Source organism: Pseudorasbora parva, chromosome 15 (assembly GCF_024679245.1).
Source record: "Pseudorasbora parva isolate DD20220531a chromosome 15, ASM2467924v1, whole genome shotgun sequence".
Classification (NCBI taxonomy): domain Eukaryota; kingdom Metazoa; phylum Chordata; class Actinopteri; order Cypriniformes; family Gobionidae; genus Pseudorasbora; species Pseudorasbora parva.
In genome coordinates, this window is record NC_090186.1 from 15,086,048 (window position 1) to 15,104,681 (window position 18,634).

Below are 18,634 nucleotides of genomic sequence, written 5' to 3' on the forward strand. Positions count from 1 at the left end.
AATTCCAAGCAACTCACCATAAACCAAACCCTAAAGTACACTGTAAAAAAATATTTAGAAAAAAAGTTACCTGGTTGCCTTAAAATTTTGAGTTCATTGAAATTAAAATTTTGAGTTAATACAATGAACACTTTTTGAGATTCAAAAACCTTTATTAACATATTATTAAAAGATTTTGTAATATTGGGTTATTGTGTGTTTTATTTGTGATGACGCAGCCAAATAGTGCTATTTTCATGATTTATAATTTTTTTATGTGGTTCAGATACAATATTTTGAGTTTCTATTTATTAAACAAATTTCCTTCATTGTATCAACTCAAATTTTTTTATTTCAATAAACTCAAAATTTTAAGGCAACCAGGTAACTTACTTTTTTAAGTTAAACCAACAAAAACCAGCAATTTTTTTTTTACAGTGTAGCCTTCATGTTAATATCATAATCATATTATAACTCTATAGAGTATATTAAATACTACAACAAGGACACCTTAAAATAAAGTGTAACCACAGCATCTTTGGTATAATGAAACTTAAAGCCCACTGAACGATTCGTGAACAAATCTGAATCTTTTTCCGGTGTATGGGTTTTAAAGATTTGAGTTACCGAGAGGAATCATGGGTTAACAGCCCATGTCCTTCAATTTTAGGAGACCATCGCCACTAAGCACTATTGTTTTGGTCAAAGGTAAATCTGTAACTCTCTCAAACTGAATCCCATTACCACCATGGACTCCAGAATAAAATTGACTATTGCCTCTCTTCTACTGCTTGAATCATCTGGTTGCTCCATTGCATAACCACATTGTGTTATGTGTGTACTCAATAATGTAACACTAGGATTGTACTGTCAGGATGTCCATGTGGAAAAACACACAGCACTATACAAGTGAACAACCTGCCTGGGTGTCAAAGGACACTGAAGAGCTGTAAAGTGGGTGTAGATAGTAATAAACATAAAAGCTCAGGGCAACTGCTGTACTTTTACACTAACACACCATAACATACCTATTTTAAAGAGAGTGGGAGACATTATAATCCGCTGATGTTGTTGTAGGCGTAAAATTCATATGAAACCGAGGCATCAACACAGCTGTCCTCTCCATTAGAAGCGTAATGGAGTGTGTGTGAAGATTGATGAGGCATATAAACCCAGATGGTGACTATACGTAGACTTGTGTGACATCGTGACCTCTGAGGAAGGGAACGGATGGGATGAAGGAAGTTAGAGGTATAGGGAAATGGATCACGATTGCAAATTCGAGGGGGGAAAGCCACATAGGCAAAGTGATTGAGGAAAAAGGACCCCTGGGAGAGTGAGTGGCATGTGCTCAATCAACCTCAGTGGGCAACGCTGTTAGACCTGCAGCAGAAAAGTGCTGATTCATGAGAAGGGAGGTGTGGAAGTGGAGTGGAGTCAATTTTTTTCTGCAGATGAAGCATTTATGCCGTGCCTGGGGACGAAGTTAATGTAGGTATAAGATGATGAAATGAAAAAGGCCAAAATATGGAAGTTTCCCTCAATGATTTGTTCTTTCTTGTAAAATAAAAGCTTTCAATCCACCTTTCAGTCCGCCAGCGATTATCAATATCGCTGAAGTTTGCAAAGCAGTGTTAATCTATAGTTAAAAATTAGTCAGTACTTTAAAATGACAATTTTGATTTCAAGCAGTCAACGTTTAACTCCTTTTATAGGGAATATCTCCACCTAGTGGATCATTGTAGTAAAACACAACATGCTTTAGTAATCATCATCTGCACTATTGCTTGACATTTTGATGAGATTTCTGGTATTTTAAAATCCAATTGATTCATAACTCTCTGCATTTACGTTTTTAGCAAGGATGCAGTTGATCGAGTGACAGTAAAGACATTTTCTACAAAATAAATGGACATTAATTTCAAATAAACGTTCTATGCATCCAAAAAAAAAAAAAAAAAAAAAAGAAAATCCTGGTTCCCGCTCAACAAAAATGTATCAGTGCTGAAAGCAATTGTGCTGCTCATATTAGATTGATTTCTGAAAGATCATGTGACTGAAGACTGGGGTAATGATGCTTTTTTTAAAATAAATTATAATTTCCTGCAATCTTTTCCCCCCTCAATATTACACTTTTACTGTATTGCTCAAATAAAGGCAGCATTGGTGAGCATTAGACTTTTCAAAAACATTAAAAGAAATCTTACAGAACCCACACTTTTGAACGTTATAGTTGTATGTTTCTTTCTTTTAATTTTAGATGATTATAACAGACAAGTAAGGAAAATCCCAAATTCAGTATCTCAGAAAATTAGAATATTACTTAAGACCACTGCAAAGAAAGGATTTTTATAAATCTTGGCCAACTGAAAAGTATGAGCATGTACAGCACTCAATACTTAGTTGGGGCTCCTTTTGCCTGAATTATGGAGTCGATCAGTCTGTGGCACTGCTCAGTTGTTATGAGAGCCCAGGTTTCTCTGATAGATGCCTTCAGCTCTTCTGCTTTGTTGGGTCTGGTATATCGGATCTTTCTCTTCACAATACTCCATAGATTTTCTATAGGGTTAAGGTCATACAAGTTTGCTGGCCAATTAAGAACAGGGACACCATAATCCTTAAACCAGGTACTGGTTGTTTTGGCACTGTGTGCAGGTGCCAAGTCCTTTTGGAAAATCAAATCTGCATCTCTATAAAGTTGGTCAGCAGCAGGAAACATGAAGTGCTCTATAAAACTTCCTGGTATATGGCTGCATTGATTTTGGACCTCAGAAAACACAGTGGAGACCAACACCAGCAGATGACACGGCACCCCAAACCATCACTGACTGTGGAAACTTTACACCGGACCTCAGGTAACGTGGATCATATGCATCTCCTCTCTTCCTCCAGACTCTGGACCCTGATTTCCAAAGGAAATGCAAAATTTACTTTCATCTGAGAATATAACACTGGACCACTCAGCAGTATTTATTTTATTTTTTTAGCCCAGGCGAGACGCTTCTGAAACTGTCTGTTGTTTAAGAGTGGCTTGATACAAGGAATGTGACCGCTGAAACCCATGTCTTGCCAACGCCTGTGAGTAGTGGTTCTTGAAGCACTGACTCCAGCTGAAGTCCACTCCTTGACAATCTCCCCCACATTTTTGAATGGGTTTAGTTTCAAAATTTTGGGTTTTGTTTTTGTTTCGTTTCTCTCCAGGGTGCGGTTATCCCTATTGATTGGACACGTTTTTCTACCACATCTTTTCCTTCCCTTCACCTCTATTAATGTGCTTGAACATAGGGCTCTGTGAACAGCTAGCATCTTTTGAAATGACCTTTTGTCTTGCCTTTCTTTTGCAAGGTGTCGATGGTCATCTTTTAGACAACTGTCAAGTCAGCAGTCTTCCCCATGATTGTGGAGCCTACAGAACTAGACTGAGAAACCATTTAAAAGGCCTTTGCAGGTGTTTTAAGTTAATTAGCTGATTAGAGTGTAGCACCAGGTATCTTCAATATTGAACCTTTTCACAATATTCAAATTTTCTGATATATATCAGTCTGTGTGTAATGAATAATATAATGTATGTACGTATGTATGCATGCATAAAATGAAGAAGGTGGGACTTTATTCTAGCCATAAAAAAAAAAAAAAAGTGCCCGACGTGAGGGTTTGAAGCCAAATTTGTTCAAATGATTTGGCTACTTCCCATAATCCACACAAAAGTGGAACAATTTCTGAAATTTGGACAAAAAATAAAAGACTTTAAAATGATGAATAGTTCACGTTAGGTTTTCAGTAAAAAGGTAGCATCAATCAGCAAGAGACAAGTTGCAAAAGGCAAATTTTACTCAAAGAGTCAATTTTAATAGTGCTTTAATAAAGTTCAGCAAAGGCAAAAAAAAAACAAAAAAAAAAAAAAAAACTTATGGTTCAACAAAATACTAAAGATCTCTACTAACATAACACAAACTTCATAGAGATGAGAATCAGAAACAGAGCAGTTTGATTGGTAAAACAGTATGTGAATGTACACGAAGTTCCCTCACATGACAGTAGTTCTGAAGTATTCTTTACTTGCCATTAGAAACGCAAAGCCAAATGTACAGTTTGTTGGATTTGTTAAAGGCTCTCCCCCCTTTAGACAAAAAACCTGATATCTAAAATAAATCTGAAAGGCACAAACAAGGAGCGTAAAGATGAACTACACTAAAATAAGAGCCCCAAACTAGTCCAAGCCATTTCACCGAACAATCTCAGCATGAATATTTTCAACAAAATATGTCAATATTTTCAACTGCTGAACATATGGAAAAACACATCAGTCAGTCATTCCTCAGACCATATGAGGGCACGGCTTTAAAAGTCAGACTAAATATTATAAAACAAAATATGGAGGGACAAAAAAAAAAAAAAAGAAAAAAAAAAGTTCCACAATGCACAGAATCAGGTTGAAATCCTCCTTAGCAGAGAAAGGAGCACTTCTTTCATTAAGAGCACAGTTCGGTTTCATCCCCCCAAAATATGATGCTGCCTGAGCTTCAGGAATAAATACGAACTACTACAAATGTGTAAAATAAGCCTGACCGCAAGTAAAAGTAGGAAGGGTGGCCTGACCGAGCACTTCAATAACACCAAACGCAATAATTGCACACAAACACACACGGGACGACGCAAGCTCTGTGATGCACTGCCCAAAAACATGCATCAAACTGACAGAGCAGATCTTTAGCCAGAGTAGAGTTAGAAAAATTCCATGACAGACATACACAAACGTGAACAATTTAGTGAGCTTGACACATTACACTTAACTCGCCTGTTTTCATTGGTATCTCTGCTGTTAAACATACAAAGGTCTAAAAACATTGCAAATATGAAAGGAAATGACCGGAACACAGTTCTTGGTTGCTCGTTTTAGTGTTTGTATAAGGTGGCAAATGGTGATGAAAGTCCTCGTGTTGGACCATTCGCTTTACACAGGATTCAAATGGCTGATCTAGCTACGGAAATCACCAACAAACACGTACGGTTGCAGTAAAAAGGCTGTCTTAACACCCCAGTCAACTTAAGTTAGCGCCAGGCGCTAAACTGGCTCCCTGCGCCTAATATATTTTTATATATCCGAGGGGCAAGGATATTGGTCTAAACGAGAAGTTATGGACTTCTGTGAAATTCTAGCGGTAAAAGGGCCATCTTATAAGGAGGGGGAGGGGTGGGGTAAATCTCTTGGATGGCACACGTTATTTTGTGCAGATATCACTCAAACAGCACAGTAGCATTGGGACGTTACTCTTCAGTCCCTGAAGTGGGAATCCCCTGAAATGTAGTTTCAGGTCTTGATGTGTCTTGCCTTAAGAGTAGACAGTTTTGGGCTTTGTTCCTCTCTCTTTACCACTCTGCATCTCCAATGGCTTTGGAGAACACGTAATCCCGCCCGTTCAGATTCATTATCCCGTCTTTCAGGTGAAATTTCCATTTGTTCTTACTTCTGTGAATCTAAAGCATAAGATAAAAAATATGTATAAATTGATTAAACAATTTAAAGGGGGGGGGGGGGGGGGTTGCTTTACATTTCTAAGGGTGTAATGTGTCAGTGACTATTATAATACAGCTTATTCAATTGGTAATTTAATAAAGTTTCCCATGCAGTGTCACATTTTAATTATAAACACATGCCAGGGACACTCATAATAGTTTATTTATTAAAGTTATAATTTACTTGGTCCTAGGCACTTCATTTTAATTGTAAAATCATGTGCCGTCAAATATATATATTTCGATATGCATTCATGAAATATCTGAAACAATACCAATACAAAAATTGATACACTGATACCAGCTGCGTGTTCTTGCTCCCTCTTTCCAATGGCGAATTGACAGTTTGATACACACCTCTCTTATAAGCTCTGGTTTAATAGTGTTGGTGTTATAGGTCATGAGTTTCAGTGCGAGGTTGCGGGTACTTTTTCGTGGCTATATGAGGCTCAATATTTTTCAAGGTATCGTTTCAAAGTTAGAAATACCAGTAATTATGACAACGATAAAATCATGTTAAATAATTGAGTGGCCATTTACGCGACAAACTATCTTTATCTAACTTTTGAAAACAATACCGCTATTGTCTCGGTTTAACATTTAGTCGTTTTCGCAGATGTGTGTGAACAGGGATCATTTGTCTGTACGAGGACCTTTTAAAAACGAAAAAAAAAAAATCTTTGTCGTCTAAACAATTGTTTTTGCATTAATTTGTGTATTAATTAATTGAAATTGTGTAGGCACAGCTATTTAAAGAGAAAACCCTATTTACCTTAATTCCTCAAATTAAAACCAGGGCCTTTATTTGCCTGAACTGAAGAAAGGAACAGGCTTTTATTTGAAGCAGGCTTTTATTAGGGGCAGGCCTGTATTTTCAAATCCATCTATTTGAATTTTTTTTCCTTTAAATAAACAGTTTTAAATTAAAAGTGAATAAAAGCGATAGCGTTCCAGTGGACAGATATAGATTTTTTTTAAAAGAAATATGCAAAAATATTTACAACAACAGCCAAAAAGGCAACAAAGCAATTTCAGTCAGAATTACTGTAGCCTAATCAGTAACCACCATTTTGACTGTTTGAAAAATGTAAAATGTTATTGTATTCTTATACAAAATAAAATTTTATTTATGTTAAATGCAGAGTAAGACGTATAAAAAAGACAAGAGGTGAAGATCAATATTTGTGTAATCTGCCTGATACGGTATTTTCACAGATGTCAAATCTCTTTTATAAAACAGTAGCCTATTTAAAAATGGCAGAAATGCATCAGTTATATTCTCAATTTAATTTACAGAGCTACAAAGTTTTTCCTGTGTCGGCACCCGTAGCTTCTGTGTGCTTCAAATGGGAGGGGTGAGCATGGGTCATCACAATTTACAACCTCACCGCTAGATGCCACTAAATTCACACAATGCACCCTAAACACTTTATAGTAAATTGTAGTAAACTAGCAAGAGTTAACAAAAGTTACCTACAAATTCTCACCTTGTCATATTGGCAAACCACCACGTTCTCTGTGTCAAACAGCTCCTGGTCTTCCTCATCACTGACGTCGTCACCACTGTTTAACGGCTCCTGAATTAAGAGACAGAATTGTCAAAAAACAAAGGACGGTCTAGGATCAGAATCAAAGGGAGGACGCTCTGTCCGGAACGTACCTCCTCCACTTGGCCATCCTCGCCACCATCTTTCTCTTTGTCTTCATCCTCGTCCTCATCATACTCGTCCTCCTCCTCTTCATCCTCATCTGAGGACGTGTCACCTGCTCCGTCCACCTGGAGCATCATGGGAGGTTGCTGCGAGGCTTGTTGCTGCTGTGGCTGTTGTTGGGGTTGCTGTGCTTGAGGCTGAGGCTGAGGTTGAGCCTGCACCTGCGCAGCTCCCGGACCCTGCTGCACCGCCATAGTTGCTGCCTGCATGACCTAAAGACAAGACTTTTCAATGCAAACTGCCTCATACATTCATCAATATCCTCCCAGGGGAATGTAGTTTATGCTCGAGATCAGAGGTTGTACTGACCTGAGTGCTCTGCTGTACTTTATTTCCTGCGAGGACAATCTGCTGTGGTTGGATGATGACTCCGGTCTGCTGAGAAAGGCCTCCCTGAATAGGAGTCAACACCTGCATGGAAAGAGAGAGAGCGTGAGCGAGAGAGAGAGAAAGACAGAAATTAGGGCCTGGTTTTACAAACAGTTCTTAGACCAAGCCAAGATTAGGTGTTAGTTTAATTAGGACATTTAAGTAGCTTCTATAAACGTTCCTTAGAAAAAAAGACTAGAAAAAAATTAAATTACTGGTCTGCAACTAGAAACAAAACAATTGCCCTGACAAAGATATGCCAGTGGAAGTTTCTTTCAGTTAAAACAGCTCAAACATGCATTTTAGTCTGGGACTGGGCTCAAGCCTTGTCTGTGAAAACGGGGTAGGTGTACGGGGTAGAGTATAGTTTATCTATACTAGGCTTCCAACGACGGGCAAAAACTGCCGGATGCAGTCGGGGAGGAGTGGAAAACTGAGATGTGAAGGAGGACACACTTTCTTGTGCGTAATTTATCATGAGAATTGGATTAGGTGCAATATTTGTCATGAAGGAACAAACTTTTCATTCAACACTTCATGTCCAGTACTGCTTAATACAGAGCCATGTGTACTGAAATAAAGTACACCGTAATTCACCCTTCTCTGGGACTTTGATTGACAGGCGATTTGACCAATTATATTCCGCCATTTGTCCGACAAAGCAGTCAGTTTCATAGATTAACATCGGTGGACTTGGGAAAAAAAGTGTACACTGCCATCTTTCCACGGCTGAAACAACATTCCTTCATATTTATTTGATGCTATAAATTAACTAGGAGATGATCGGTTCACAAGCCGCTTTAACTGAGGCGCTACAGCGACCCGTCACCACACATTAGAGCCACAAAAAGTATTCATAATTTCCATTTCTAAAAGAAAAAGACTTAGAGTTGAGTCCGTTTCATATTAAAGGGTTAGTTCACCCAAAAATGAAATTAATGTCGTTCCACACCCGTAAGACCTGCGTTCATCTTCAGAACATAGTTTAAGATATTTTATATTTTAGTCCCAGAGCATATGCGGTCTATACACACTGTACTGTCCATGTCCAGAAAGGGAATAAAAACATCAAAGTAGTCCATATGTGACATCAGCTGGTTATTATAATCTCTTGACGCATCGAAAATATATTTGGTCCAAAAATAAAAAACACGACTTTATTCAGCATCAGTCTTCTCTTCCGCGTTTGTTTTCAAATATCAAATAAAGATTAAAACGGCCATGAATCAGTGAATCGATCAATGATTCGGATCGCCAATGTCGTGTGATATTGGCGATCCGAATCATTGATCGATTCACTGATTCATGGTTTGACCTGTGAACTGACATATGATTTCTGACCTGTAAGGTTGCCAGAATAATAATCATACACGGTGTGTTAATAGGCCAGAGGAGAACTGGCACCCTGACTGAGTCTGGTTTCTCCCAAGGTTTATTTTTCTCCATCATGCCCTGATGGAGTTTTGGTCCCTTGCCACTGTTGCCTTTGGCTTGGCTTGCTCAGTTGGGGACACTAAAATTATGATCCAAGTTATTTAACTAAATATACAAATAAAATGTATGAATTATGTTTTATTTAATAACCTATTAAATAGGTCTTGCAGGTGTGGAACGGCATTAGGGTGAGTCATTAATGACATCAATTTCATTTTTAAGTGAACTAACCCTATAAAAGTAACCTGCCCTATCTGTCAGCTTCCTTTTTGCTTTGCTACGCGTTTTCACTGCGTGAGAACATGGGAGCGTGGCTTGACGGACATAGCAACAGTAGCTAAAGGGGGCAGGTCTTGGCGAACGGTCAATTGTTTAACTGCTGCGTGTTAAAGCTTATGCAGCCCATTTGGGCCAAACAAACTGACATTCCCAGAACTTACTTTGTGAAACTTTACATTTGATGTTTTTTTCCATTTAAAAAGACTGTTGTCAGGGTTTGGCTGCCTCTTATGGTTTATTGTATTTCATTGTGATGTGCAAGTTGTATTTCATTGTGATATGGTTGGAATTTCCATGTCAGCTTGTGGTAACTTTCTTAAAGTGGTTCTTTCATCACACAAATAAATAAAAGTAAATGAGTTAGAAAAAAAAGAAGAAAAAAAATCCCAAAATTGGCAAGTATTAAACTAGATTTTTTTTTTAAATATATACACATCACTTCAGCATGCAAGGGGGAAAAAAAACTAAAAAAGCAAAAACAAATCAGTATAACATTTACTTAAAACATTTAGTAAGTAATATAGTAAACAAAAGTAAATTTAAAATAAATTTACATTTATTTGGTTGTCAATATTACAGAAATTAAAATAAAATAAAAACTTTAGTATGTTGGTATATTAGCAAGTTAATGAAATAGTTTCTGTAAATGTAAGATCATCTGTAAAATTTACAGAGTTTATTTACAAAGCAGCATAGTTCATAAACCACTGACACAGCAACAGCGTAACCTGCTCTACTTCCATCCGTTCTCTTCCTGCGAGCTGTTCTCCATCACTTCTGATGTGTCATTTAAACAAATAAGAGAGCTGACAGGCATTCCGCATTAGCTAGCTATGATGAGGACCTCTACTGACATGGTGAAACAAAAACGCACGCATCACATCTGCGGATGGCGTCACAACCTACAGGATCCAGTGACTGGTCTAGAACAATTGAGTCTGTTGGCACACCGAACATGGACATTTAAAGAGTTTCCAGAGTCACCAGCGTAAGAAGCACATACCTGCTGTATGACAGGGGCCTGCACACCGCCAGGCTGCATCTGTGGCAGGACCTGCTGCTGCAACACCATCTGCTGCTGAGACTGAATGATGTATTGAGCTCCATTGGCAGTTCTGACCACCTGCAGGATCTGACCTGGATAGACAACAGAGATTAAACATGATGCGTTAACACACTTCAATTCAGCATTAAAATGGACATCAATGGAAAGGGAAAAAAACTAAACGATTGGAATTGATTGGATCGTACAATGAAAGGCTGCAAACTAAATGGGTGTTTTTTCATCCAAGCGACAGTTTGCACGGGGGAGGGATTGAAACTTGTCTGGCCGCTCAAACTGGTTTAATTAGAAGACATTATGAGGACATTTTTTCTTAATTTTATAAGAGGATGTATATGGATGAATTTATAATAAACACTAATATGCCATCAAATATATATAAATAAAAAAACAGTAGCTTTAAATGTTTAACATTGTCGAGTGTAATGTCTTACCTTGAGGCGTGATAAGTTGCTGAATTGGTGATACACCTGTGGGTAAAGCCAAAGTTGCTGCTGTGGCTGCTGCACTCTAGTGGAACAGGAGATTGAAACAAGAATTGAATCCACAGAGGACACACACATACATTAATGATCAGGTAGAGTGTGAGAGGGAGAGAGAACCCTATCCTTGCTGGAATTTGCTGTGTAATCTAATTTGTAGTCTAAACCATTTTCCAGGAAGACTCCTCCCTCATCCCATCTGCTCTCCTGCTGACATTAATGCCGACATATACAGGGCAACTACAGTGACCAAACCACTGAAGTCATTCATTTTCAATGGGACATGCAGATTTCTGGATTTGAGTAACGGTGATTGCCTATGATGCGGACATGCTCAGGTTTGCATAAAGATGAACATAGCTGCATCACCACTTTACTTGCATTAACTCTAACCAAAGCCAATAAAAACACTTGAGCTCACAAAATGTGCTCTACATGTGAACTTTGCACTACAACCCTTAAACAATTAAGTCAACAAAATGAAACAGTGACCACCCACTTTTTCAGTGGCCTTGATTCCAAGTTTTCCCCCAATTGGTTATTTAAAGAGGCTCATAAAGAGTTATAAGGCATGAACCAAAACAGCAAGTTACAAGGTGAATCACAAAATTACATACTTGGACTGGAAGTAGTTGAAATATCAGACAAAGACTGTAATTAATGACTTTAAAGGGGTCATGAACTGCATTTTTGAAAAATATCAATGTTCTGTGAGGTGGACGTCTATGATTTTTACAAAAAAGAAAAAACATCCTATTTTACAAGAAATATGCTATTTTCTATGTTTTTTTATGACCCTCTCTTTCAAACTCAGTTTTGTTGGCGTTGCCGCATTGACAATTTAAACGCCCACTTCTATGACTGGATAACAGCTTTTCTGTTACAAACCTGTCCTGGAGGACCCCCAGCACTGCACATTTTGCATGTTTCCCTCATCAGATACACCTGATCCAACTCATCAGCTCATTAGTAGAGATAGCAAGACCTGAAGTGGGTGTGTCTGATTAGGGAGATATACAAAATGTGCAGTGCTGGGGGTCCTCCAGGACAGGCTTGGGAACCACTGGTCTAGCAACTCTCAATACCCTTCTGAGCTGTATTCCCCTAACTCTTGCCGGGACAATCACATCGTGTATAGAGTCAGTGGGTGGGGCCATAATGACGACGGCCGAGTTGTGTTTGCGTGCTTCTAGTAAACAGAGAAACTGGCGAACGGCAGTCTTTCGAATCAGCTTTGACCGCGACTCTGGAAGATTTGGAGTTAAGCTTTTCTCTGAGAAAAGAACAGCACTGAAGTCATTCTTAAAAAGGGAAGATGTGTTCGGAGTTTTGCCAACCGGATACGGCGAATGTTTAATCTATCAACAAGCTCTGTTTCCCCTTCGTTGCTCTGGTTGGTTGTAGCGCTATCCTATCGTGTGCAGAGGGAGTTTAAAAGACAACCGTTTATCCCACCCCTCGGATTGAGCCCTGTCAATGGTGAGTTTCCAGACCAAACATCTTGATGTCGGTCTGGCTTGTCAGACTATAATGAGATGGGTATTAAAATAAAATCATGGTTCATAATCCAAACTGCTTAAAAAAAACATACTAAATGATAATCATTATAATTCAGCGACAGACAATGGGGACCTTTTTCTTCAGAACCAACATTTTTGGTCTGTACTGTGCATTCATGCTACAAGGCAAAATACAGATATCTTAAAGGTAAAGCATTCTTGGTGTTTGTCATATTGCAATAGCCTGTTTATAGTTATATAACAAATCAAAGCTGATATGGTATGTTAATTAGAGAAAGGTGTCAAAATAACATGCTTTAATTTCCTTATATATAGCTTTGCAATGTTCTACACAGCCTGGATGGGTCGCCGTATGTGATGCAACACTTAAGAGACTTATTATAATAAAGAGACTTGACTTGGACTCAAGCCCAGAGACTTGTGAGCATCTCTGATAGATTATATATAAAATATAAACATTTGCCAAAAATGTGAAAATGCTTTGTCTTTTTATGGCAAATAAAGTTTAATTATTGGAGGCTACCAGACCACAGTTACAGGTGATTGGATAACGTGAAGTTGTGTGCAAATAGAGTTTTGAATAAATATACCATTGTCACACTGTCGTTCTTATGGACTTTTCATTGTTCAGCTTTTTCGATAAAGTACAAAGACTTTTTCGTTATCATTTGCAGTCTTATGTAATAAAACAATGTCTTACTGATGACATAACAGATGTCGCTCACTGAAGCTTTTATTCAGGAATAGCTTACCGAATAGCTTAGACCACAATATTATACTTTGCTACAGTATAAATATATACTCAGTACATATCAAATGATCTGTATCAGACAAAGCAATAGTGACACTTAGCAAAAACTCACACTTGTGTGTTGCAACATTACTGTCTGAGCCAATATAGTGCAATATATAGATGCAATATAGTCACTGCATCTTTTCTTTTAGTCTATCTGAAAAGCCAGTGTTGGACTGGGTCTGGTTTAAAAACGAATCCACAGACAAATGAAGCAAGCAGCCAAAGTGTCTTACTGACACGATCTGAATAGAACTTTTTTAAATGTAATGATTAGAAATTGTATCAATTCATGACCCCTTTATTGAAGGAAAGAACTACAATTCCATGAAGCATTGTAAACAACACAAAAGATATGGGTAATTATAAAACTATTGATTTAATAATGCAAGTGTGTATTATAAGTAGTACGTTGAGAGCTAAGGGAGACTAAATCTTATTTAATTCGCAGTGCTTTATGAAAGTGACAGGCTCTGATAGGTGGAGATTTCTTTGAAAAATCATGGGTAATTTTGGTTCACATGAACTCCATTGTTAAACACTGATTATAAAAAAGTTAAAATAATGCAGGCTGATGGCTTCAACAAAAGCATACACCAACGATTAACCGCGGACCTCACAATAGGGCGATCTTCAGTGGTTTGCAAGTTATCTTTAGAATTAAATTCCCTAACGAAGAAAATGACCAGAGCCCAACAGTTGCACTCTATATTTTGTTATTCCAAACACTAAAAAAAAAGTGAAGCACACTTACCAATCCTGTCGTGCTCATGTGCTGTAGGAGCTTAGGCTCCTGAACAATGACCTGCTGCTGAGAAACTGAGGAAAATCACAGACAGACAGACACTTAACCCCATTTTTACTGGCTCTTATTCCATTTCTAAAAACAAAGACACGTGAGATTGGGCCTCACCCTGCTGCGCTGGAGGCAGGAGGACTTGCTGTGGCTGGGACTGTGCCTGCGTCTGCTGAGCTTGTTGGGCCTGCTGTTGTTGAGCTTGCAGAGCCTGCTGCTCATCCGTATGAAAGCCATCCACCGCCTTAGACTGCATCAGCTTACTCTCCCATAACTGCTCAGTAAGCAAGATGCTAGTTTAAATCAATCGTCAATCTGGTCAGCACATTAAGATTCATCATTCATCATAATACCAAACATCTTACCGTTTTAAGCTCCATCAGGACCTGCTCATCCACTCCCTCGTCCAGGAAAAGCTCCCGGACTTCATTGATGACATCCTCCATTACGTTTTTATACAGTTTAGGCTACAATGCAAGCACCAAAATGTAAAACCTACTTTCTGCTAAATTAATAAATATTATGAATGCATGTTTTTAAATGAAGTGGTTGAACTGGATCACAATATCAATAGGCCATTTGCTTACAAACCAGACTGAATCAGTCCTCGAATCCACAACTCATCAACTCAGTGACCCAAGAACTGTCTCTTGCCAACATGGTTTGTAATTGTAATGAGCTGAGAATCAGTGAGCGGAAGAGTGTTTGACTGATGAGGCAGAGTCACTTTAATGCCTGCTACAGACGCTGCGATTTTGGAAATCCTATAAGATTGTTACAAATTACATTGTACGACATTGATCTAATAAACTTAAGTATGAAGACTATGACGACACCTATTTAAGCGTAGGCTAAGACGCAAATTTGTATAGAAGAATAAAGTTTATTTGCATGTGCTAGTGGGAAACAAAAAAACAAGATAAAACTTTGGCAATTGTGGTTTTCATGTGCGCTGGAAAAAAAAAGAGGGAGGGAAAGTAGAGAATATGGACTTGGTCATGGCTAGGGAAGAGAGGCCAACTTGGCATGCAAATGGAGCCTCAGGTAAGTAGGATTAAGTTTCAGCACCATATCAAATTAATCAATACGCCATTTCACGCTGCATTTTTATTGGCTAGTCAGTAGACAATGAGGTGATCATGCTAAATTTCTGACACTGTCAGAAAATCTCACTATGACATAGGATCACCGCTCGGGAGCCACGAAAACAGAAATCACCACAATTGGCCCTCTTTGTCAGGGACAGCAGAAAGCCGTACAATGCATTAAAAAAGGCACTGGTAATGTTATTAACTTTGTAATACAAGCTTTATCAAACAAACATAAAGGTTGGGTTAAGCTATTTTTCAGGTAAAGTGATTTTGCCATTGCCTCTAAACGTTTATAATAAATGAGATATATTTAGGTTCTAAAGTGTTTTGTTTATAATGGCTGCAACAAACTGAACTGGGACACGAACTTAAAATAAAAACCAAAATGACAAATTCGTTATAGGAAGTAATAAACGGTATGTGCCTACACACGTGGCTTTATTTGACAGTTTGTGTTAGAGTGTAACAAACCACTTCACGAACACACAGAATGACGTAGCTACGTAAAAACGCTGGAATGTTTCTCAATGGAACCGACCCACGGACGTTAGTCCGAGTTTACAGTCAACATTTGGTAACTGGACCTGAGTCGAAGCTCTGTATATATAGTCAAATGGTTGCGCTAACGTTTGCATTATGGCTGCTCGCGACGCATCCGCTTTAAATAGCGCGTGCCACACTTCGACCACGGTCAACTGCACGCGACGAAACCGAGAAAAAGAAACATTTAAACAAAATACACATGCACTTCCGGCAGCAGTCAATCCAGAATGAGCAAGCAAATGGCTTTTCTCAGCCCAGAAACCACCATCGCTATGGCGACACTAACACGGTTTCGCTAATACGGAAAAAGCAGCAACAGACTCGCGGTCTGTATCGTGTCCTGTCCGTGGCGCGCGGCGGCCTGTCGGCTCACTATTTAAAGCGCGGTCTGGTGTTTATATGCAGAGCCGGTGACGTAGCGCCGAGTAGCACCTTCCCATCCCGGGCAGTCTATATTAGAGCGTCGGTATGGCTGTATAAAACCAGGCGTCTGAAAGAAGGAGGGTCAGAGGCGGAGAGAGAGAGACGCAGACAGCGAAGGGCGACGGTAGCCATGATGAAACAGCATTTGCCTGCATTGAGGATTCCGTGAAACGTGTTTTATTCAAGCGGCAACCTCCCGCGATCTCTCTTGAAGCCAATACGGAAGTAATGTAAACTGCAATTCCTCCACTGGCCACCAAGGACAGGCTCCAGAAGGGAGCAGAATCTCATTGAGCCCCATGTTAAAATTCTCAACTTTAAAGCAGAAAAAAACATGTTTACAGCCTGGTACAAATTGTGGTTTTGGCTTATAAGGCTAATTTTGATCTTCATGACAACTCTGAGGGGGGTGAATTTTTTTATAACTCATTCGTTTCCGTTATATAAAGCCTTAAGGTTCTGCATAATTAAGGGCGTGGTTACAAGTGGATAGCCATTTATCCGCCGTCTATAGTTATTGCGTCACCTCAGCTCCGCGCACATCCCGCCTTTTTGCCCATTTTCTGTTATCCGGGAGTGACACGCGTTGACTCGCTCACAAGATGGCAACGCCCAGCTCGCCCATACTTTAAGCTTCAGAACGGCTTATCAGAATCCTATGGGTGACGTCACGGACGCTACGTCCATATTTTTTTACAGTCTATGGTTTTATTGTGATAATCGGGTCATATTTGGGCTCATATACGTGGGATTCGGCGATATAGGGGAAAATGTACAACTCATTAAAATAAAATTGATGTGATGCAGGAAGGTTTTCGTTCGAACACGCAGGACAACAAACACAATTCTGCCATCTCGCTTGATATTTATATAATAGATTTTGTTGTTTAGTTTCAGATGCATTTGTCGGGAATAAAAGGTGATTTAGCAACAAACTGTAATATATTGAGTTACACGAAAATTCGAGCCAACAATATTTATTTCCGCTTTTTACACGGTCGAGGTCATATGTAATAAAGTCCGTGTTAATTTAACAGAAATGCGTTTTTAAACACAATAATAAAGTGGATCAGAGCAACTGTGTGTTCTCCAGCCGTGTACATCTCTATCAGCAAACACTCACACACTTCCCTACAAAGAGCTCAAATGGATCAGATTTGATGTGTACGTGTGTCCAATATGTTTATTCGTTGTAAATACTAAGTCTGGGTTTGGTACTGCGTCTAACTACAATTCTTGGACACGTGTGTGATTTCGAGTATGAGTGCCGTTTGTCTGATCCTTACCACTGAGTTCGAGTTAGCCGAGCTCGCCATTATGAGCGCAGTGAGGGGGGAAAAACACACCGCAAGTATCAAGCAAGAACCCCAAAAATCATTTTAAAAAAGCACGGAAACATCTAAAACGTTTAAAAAGTTGCCGGTTAAAGTTTTTGGAAATAAAAACACAGCTGTTTACGGTCTTTTTCACAGTCCCAGGGCTGCTGCTCCCCAGCCGTCCGTCTTCTCCAGTCGTCCGCCTTTATATACGGAGCTGCGCGAGACACAGGGCAGGGTCAAGCGGGCACTGTGCGAAATATCGCGAGATTTCAACGCGTTCTTACCGCAAGCACGACACGGTTAGTCAGTATGGAGGCTTAACCAAAATCAGCCAATAGTCACGTTGTGTTTATCATCAACATAAAAAAAAACATAAAAATCCGCTGCCTACTGTTACGATTGGGGATTACTAAGCATTTCTTGATTGTTATTATATTATTGAGATCAATTCTTAGCCTCTTTATTTATTAGTCTATTTTTTTATTTCCATAATGATAATGCGTATGATTTAAATAAATTAAAAGAAATAAATAAACATGTATCCTTTTATAAATAATTTAAACTTCCAGGCAATGCTTTGTTAAAACAACATCAAGTTTGCCAATCTTTTAGTTATGCTTACATTCGCACTGAAAAGGTACGGAGAAATGTAAAACCCTTAGCCTACTTTATTGGAAATTACCATGGAAATTACATTACGGTGCCGTTTTTACCACACGAGGGCAATGTGTACCACTCCACAAGCAACCACTAGTTTAGGTCTGCCGAAGATTAATTTTAACCTTCTAAAACCAAGGGAAAAGTTTTTTTTTTAATTTAGTATTTTTCATGTCATTACATTGTTTATATCATCAGAAACACGGGGGACATTTTGAAAAAGTTTGAAAAAAATTGAATATTTTATTCATATGTTTTCCTCGTAAGCGGACAACAGGACTGTTGCTTAAAAAATAAAATGACATGAGATTACATTTATAGGCAAAAACAGTGGGATTTATTTTTCATTCACCAACCAATTGTTTATGTTTCTGGATTTTTTTTTTAACCAAATCTTTTTGAAGATGATTCTCAACTAATATAAATTATTTAAAATAAAGATTTTATATACCATTTTACTTTATGCAATATGTGGGTAAAATGGCCATAGGGGTTTCCCATTCAGTGCAATGTATATACACTGCATCTAATTTGCATATCAATGTGTTCTTGGAGCAACATTTAATGAAAAAAAGTAATAATGGGAGTTATAGTTGCAACGTTTTCATATCACATTTTTATAGGAATATTGATATGGCATTTCTTGCCCTATTCTTT

At 38.5% G+C, this 18,634-nt stretch overlaps 1 protein-coding gene across 1 annotated transcript; it reads right to left on the reverse strand.

Moving 5' to 3' along the window:
* Window positions 1–3,830: 3,830 nt before the first annotated feature.
* gtf2a1 (general transcription factor IIA, 1) lies at window positions 3,831–17,536 on the reverse strand. Its single transcript, XM_067417212.1, has 10 exons — window positions 17,288–17,536; window positions 14,310–14,411; window positions 14,062–14,218; window positions 13,903–13,967; window positions 10,788–10,863; window positions 10,294–10,427; window positions 7,518–7,619; window positions 7,157–7,420; window positions 6,984–7,073; window positions 3,831–5,457 (listed from the first exon to the last, which is right to left on the reverse strand). Exons 1-10 carry the CDS (start codon window positions 17,315–17,317, stop codon window positions 5,350–5,352), a joined length of 1,128 nt encoding a protein of 375 aa, XP_067273313.1. The 5' UTR covers window positions 17,318–17,536; the 3' UTR covers window positions 3,831–5,349.
* Window positions 17,537–18,634: the final 1,098 nt, after the last annotated feature.